The sequence below is a fragment of the Pungitius pungitius genome, chromosome 13, assembly GCF_949316345.1.
Source record: "Pungitius pungitius chromosome 13, fPunPun2.1, whole genome shotgun sequence".
Taxonomy (NCBI): domain Eukaryota; kingdom Metazoa; phylum Chordata; class Actinopteri; order Perciformes; family Gasterosteidae; genus Pungitius; species Pungitius pungitius.
The window spans coordinates 8,981,654-8,987,896 of NC_084912.1; the positions used below are offsets into that span (position 1 = coordinate 8,981,654).

At 38.9% G+C, this 6,243-nt stretch overlaps 1 protein-coding gene across 1 annotated transcript; it reads right to left on the reverse strand.

The window, feature by feature from the left end:
• Positions 1-348: 348 nt before the first annotated feature.
• On the reverse strand, positions 349-5,482 carry LOC119213776 (pyrokinin-1 receptor-like). Its single transcript, XM_037464830.2, is given in 8 exon segments — positions 349-1,416; positions 1,418-1,818; positions 2,623-2,800; positions 2,878-3,099; positions 3,373-3,578; positions 3,989-4,085; positions 4,272-4,431; positions 5,377-5,482. Coding segments are annotated over 7 exon segments (1,425 nt in total). The 5' UTR covers positions 4,422-4,431; positions 5,377-5,482; the 3' UTR covers positions 349-1,245.
• Between the last annotated feature and the right edge of the window lie 761 nt (positions 5,483-6,243).

A 6,243-nucleotide genomic window follows, 5' to 3' on the forward strand; every position in this document is an offset into this window, starting at 1 on the left:
TTTTCTACCTCCTGCAGAGTTCTTCTGTCCTGGGGTGTGCACAATCAATACATGTCTAATGATTCCATTCAGGAGGCTTCTTCTCTGACATGGCATGGGAAGTTTACTTTCTTTTGACATCTTAAGACATCGATGCTAAGGTCGATGTTAGATGATTGCTGTTCACTTGCCCCCCCACCCTCTCGGATTCATCAATGTGTCTTTGTCTGCTTTTTTATCTAAGATCCACAAACGACTTGTTAATATATTATCTTTTTGACTTATACTATGTATCAATAATCACATTCTGCAAAGCAACTACTGCCTTTAGTTGTTTAATACATGTAAAAATATGATTCTAAACTGTGGACAAGGGGTTTAAAGCATCATCAAATTGAACCTTGAGCAATGAATGTAACATTCCGCCAATTTATTTAAATTAAGTGTTTTAGGGAACGGTTGTAAGTTCAGCAGAAATAGAGCAATTTGTTTTATTTGTTGAGAGATTCAAGTATACCGACAATGGCAAAACCAAATGACAATTCACAGCCAATGACAATTCACATATGTCACTGCAGAGTTGAGTGATGATTCTTTGTGGGACGGTTAGTGATCCCTTTCAAGTGCTCATTCGACCTCTTAACCCTTATGTCAACAATGAGCTTCTCAGAATGTGAGTGTAAATTAATTTCTTATAAAACACAGTCATTCATCCTCAGGTCTATCCTACACTTTTCGAAAAATGTATTTTTAGTTCGATGAACTACATTGTCAAGTGAGGAGAAAGGTTTACTGTCTACAGAAAATTAGTAGACTGATACATTTTCATTACACTTTAAACGTGGCCAGCATCAATTGCTTTTTGTCTAACTCAGAGGTGACGAAGTTTCATCATTTGTATTTTTTCTGGCAATGGCACTTTGCAATATTGACATTACTGTAGCATCTAACATTTTCAAACTCTTGAACAATATACTTAATACTTCAAACTCAACATAGAAATAAACACTAGCATATTTTACCCAGTAATTTGAGTGAGTCATATCACACTTGAAATACATGACATTGAATGTCTTCACATCAATCACAATGATTTAAGCTTTTAAGCACCACACTTACTTAACCCTAACCTCATTTCTGGCAAGAAATAAACAGAAACAGAAAAATTACAGCTTACAACTACATTCTGAGATATTCTTACAGTGACAGGGACTTACAGTGAAAAACAATCATTTCCGTTTTTATTCCAAGGTGAAAATATTTTTGTTAAAACCAAATTACATTTTCCCAAAAGGTACTGTACTGGTGGAGCTGGATGCACAGCGATATATATATATATATATATATCAATAATACAGCAACAACTGCTGCATGAGGGGCAACAAGAGATAACAATTCAGTTTGGTTGTTGCTGCTCTTCTTGAAAGGGGCTTTCATGGCTATTACCAATTTTATGATTGGTGTGGTCAGAGATTGTGTTTCTCTTTTTGGCCATATTCTTGCGAAAGCATTTACCAGAATTCTTTTTAATGGCCGTCGAGCTTGCTTCTTCACTAGATGTTCTCTGACGCAGCCAAGACATGCTTCCAAATCTCCAGTAGCAGTGAGACCTGATCCTGCCCAGAGTTCTACAGCAGGCCCTGCGAAATGTGTGGGAGGAAATACAGAACAGCAGCGGGTCCAGAGCCCCGTTGATATACCACAGTGGAAGAGACAAGTACGATTTCAGGATTGTGTAGACCGAAAGGACCGTGTCGGACCACACCACCACGTAAACCTGCATCAGCGACGAGGCAATGTCCGGAAAGTTGCAGACGAAAAAGGCCACCAAGACCGCACCTGGAAGATAGAAAGGAGAAGATGTTAATCGCTTTCGCTCAGGTTTAGGGACCTTTATATCAATTGCATAAATAAGCAATTATTAGCATAATTTACCTTAATGAAGGGCATCAAAATGTGGACAGATCTGGACATTATATCGTGAAGCAAGTTAACTAAGTATGCCATGCAACAGCCCACAGAGGCCATACTCTCAGTAGACATGAAAAGTTGACAAAAAAAACATAGCCATAAACTACAATACATGACATGTCATTCAGCTGACCTTTTTATCCAAAGCAACTTACATTGCATTATAACCCATGTGTTACAGTTTGCCTGAGGAGCCATTTGGGGTTGGGTGTCTTGCTCAGGGACACTTTGACATGGCACATGGGGCACCTGGGATTTGAACCACCAACCTTGCAGCTCCCAGCACATCACACTACTCCATGCGCCACCAAATAAATTTTAGACCATGATGAACAATGAATCATATGCAGACAAAGAGTTGTTTTTTTGCTCGCAAATATGTGTTAACCTAAAATTACTGAAACTAATGATGATTTCTGTGCAATTTATTTATTGTCTGGTTTGCAGCCCAGAGTGAAAGAAGTAACAAAGGGTCCATCATCACCGTTTTGCAAAGGCACAGGAAATTGGGTGTTCCAATTTTTAGTCACTGGACACTAAGACCTTTAAACCGTCTTTATCCGACTATGGATACAATGATAGATTATAGGTAAGATATGTCACAGCACTTGGGAGATTTGCTATGTCACAACCTCAAGACTTAAACAGAATGTGTACTTTCCCCAGGCTCACCCATCAGTTTAAGAGCTCTCCTTTCATTCAAAAGTAGCTTTCCATTCTGATGGCACTGAATATCTCGTCTTCCTTCAGGATCCAGCCTCGTTAGACCCATATTTCTCCTTTGACGTCCATTCTGCATCAGGTAGAGCAGGATGAGCAGATAGAGAATACAGATGGAGACCAGTGGGACCTGTCGGAGAGCCATGTTGAGTGCCTTGGTGTTATGCAGATGATTATATAAAGCCTCTCGAACAGCACTTATCTTACCAGAAAGAAGATTCCCGCTCTGACGAGCAAAGCAGCTTTGTAAATGTGTGCGGGATCCGGCTCTGTCATCTCACACATGGTGGACACATGGAAGGCGTCTGCTCGTGTAGCGGCAGTGTAGTCCAGGATGCAGGCAAGAGCCTGGTCATAGACCAGAGCAAAGGGCACAGCCGAGACCAGAGAAATGACCCAGACCGAGAGGAGGCACGGCAGACGAAACTTCTGTGGGAACAGAACATACAAAAATAGAAGAGGTTAAATAACTCTGAGAATGATCTGTAGTTAGATAAGGGCTTTAATTTGCACCATATCCTGCAGTTTATCCTTGTTCAATACCTTTAGAATGAACAAGGAACATGTGTCATATGCATTTTGGGAAAGACCCCGACAGGAATATTATTCCAAATTATATCAGAGCTGGAAAAATGGGGGGAAATGTCATTAGAATCCATCTCTAAGCTTATTAGCATTTCATGTTTTTATGCAAAAACGTACCTTCAGGCTGGAGACGGACCACATTGTGTGGCAAATGGCTGCATAGCGCTCAGTGGTGAAGGTCATGATAACCCAGCTTGTGGTGGCACAGTACACTTGACGCACCATGAAGTAGACTTTGCACACTGTGCGGCCCAGACGCCATGGGTAGCTCTCCCAATAGTATCGATACAAAGTTACCGGGAGGGTCAACAGCTGCAAAATGTCTAAAGTTAAAGAAAAAAAAAGAGAAAATTTAGGAAGTTTGTATAAAATCAACAGTTGTTAATAGACATTAAAAAAATAACAATAAAACGTCTATTGTACACTTAATTCCATTGGAAATAATTGTACATATGAAAACATTAGAACTTGTAGTGAATTATTTTAATTTTAAACATGATGTGTTTGTCCTGATTTTTTATGAAGTGCATGGCAAGTAAGAAAGTGACTGATGAGCCCAAATGTTGATTGTGTCACACATAACAAGAAGGCATAGTGAAATGATGCCTTTGGTATATTCAATACACCTTCATACATTTCTAACAATATTAAAGCTAATATACACAATCCATCTTCCACAATTACTTTTAGGCTGATCATTTCTATCCTCTTTGAATTAGGTGGGAGGGCTTACCTGATATGACCAGGCTGATGAGGTAGAAACGAATGGCACTGACTCTCATTTGAGCATCCATGAGGAGGGTCAGCAAGCTCACACTATTGAGTGTGACCTGTAGAGCATAAAGTGGCAGCAATTTGTAAGAATGAAAAAGTCTACGTTGTTTCTCTCAGCATTTGAGTGGCTAACATTGTGTGACTGCCATTTAGCTTTGTTCTATTTCAATATACCAGTGATGTAATTTGGAAGGTAATATTGCCACAGTGTGAAGTGTATCCAGTAAATTGACAGTTCATACTCCAAAGAAGAAAATGATGCTGTAGAAAATGGTCATGGGGACAGCTATATTTAGGGGCTCCCTTTTGAAGACACTTATCTCAAGCTGTGGCTTCTCACTTGGGTTGACATTACAGCTGAAGAGAGAGGAAATCTGCTCCGAAAGGTTCATGGTGCGGCAGCTGGTTGACAAATGGGAGGAATGTTTTAGAGAAATATAAACGCACACATGAATGTTTGGGATTCTTTATGATAACAATGAATATAAAAATGAAACGAAAGCTTAAATGATTGATTTACAAAAATGCTGACACCAGCAACAATTCCTTAGGTCTGATGCTTTTGGTGTAAATTAGTCTGCTCTTAAATGAGTGCTTCCTATACAGAATTTAGTAGAACAACCAGCCAGAAGAAGATATGTGGAGGGGCCACTGCTTACCCGTGATCTCATCACACTGGGATAATCTTAAGTGATCTCTCAATTATTATCTCTGAGAGTAGAAAATGAGAGGATGAATCTCGCAATTAACAATTCTGCATTTTGTGAGGAACATAATTTCTGAAATGTGCACTAATTCCTTCTTGCTAATTTAGTTCATTATAATAAATAGAAGGTTGATAGCATTTACAGTATGTCTATACATAAAAATATTGGGGTTTTCAAACATTGCTTTTTCACCTAAATATAATGTAAGCCTGTATTCACACAAACACATCTAGGAATTGTTCACTGACATGAAATGATTCATTCAGCAATAACAGACACGTGCATATTTGATGAAGCTTCATGAAGTCATTCACTGAAAAACCTGTTGCATTTTCAGCTCTCAGCTCAAATTGACCATGTGAATATATTAGCAAAATGACAGTAAAAGGAGAATGGTGTTTTTTGAGAGCACAGAACGCTGAGTGCATGGCTGGCAATTAAATTAATCTGTCAAACAATAATTGTAGAGATCTCATTGAAATTAAAATCAGAGCCCGCCTTGTACAACTTGTTACGCTGCCAATATAGCCAGTCGAAAAGAAATATATATATATATATATATACATATATATGTATATATACATATATATTGTTCAGTTTATATATGAGAGTCTTTTAGATAAATAACGTGTTGACTTACCTTTTAAAAAGGAATAAAATCCAGGGTGAAGCCCAGCTGCTCTCTTCACAACAAAAGACAACTGTAATATACTCACTTCTCCTCTTAGGGGCTCAGCCTTTCTCTCTCTCCTTCCTTCCCTCCCTCCCTCACTCCCTCCCGTCCTCATGTCCTTCCTCCTTTTCAATCTCTCAAGTCATTGGAGCATGTTTTGACATGCAAGTTTGTGTGCTTGTGTGTGTGATTGTGAAAAAGAAAAAGTTAAGGGAACGGATCCTCTTCTCTTACAAGCAGTGTTTCAGAAGAGACAATGTCTGGATATTTCCTGCAGATGTTCAATCAACGTGCATGAAAAAAGTACTTAAGTAGAAGTAAAAGTTGACATAACCTTTGAAGGAAGAATAAAAAGGCACAGAGCAAAAAGGACGACAAGACTGCTACAGTGCGCATTTTCATTAATGGAGACATTTGGATTGAAATTGCCCTTCTACCACCTATTTTGCACAACATGGTGCTGCACAGAAGGTGCAACTAAAGACGACCACATTTCAACACAGCAAATGCCAGCTTATGCTGCATGCTGTTCTGCAGTGCGAGTACTTGATATTACAGGTACTGGAATGTCCGTTTTTCTTGGGTGCCATCAAACCCAAAGGCCACAAGTCACTTCTCTAAACATCAAAGTTTGTTGTCATTTTTAAATGGTCTGTGTACACATGCTTTCACACAGTTGGAATTACATTCTTCCTTGAACAGCAGTTGGCATACGGGAGTTATTATTGAGTGTTTGTTTATTAGTACGAGTTATTAGTCTATGATACAAAGACTAGTTCGTAAAATTCATAAATGAATGTGAGATGTTTGATGTTTACTGGACCGTGGCTTTTA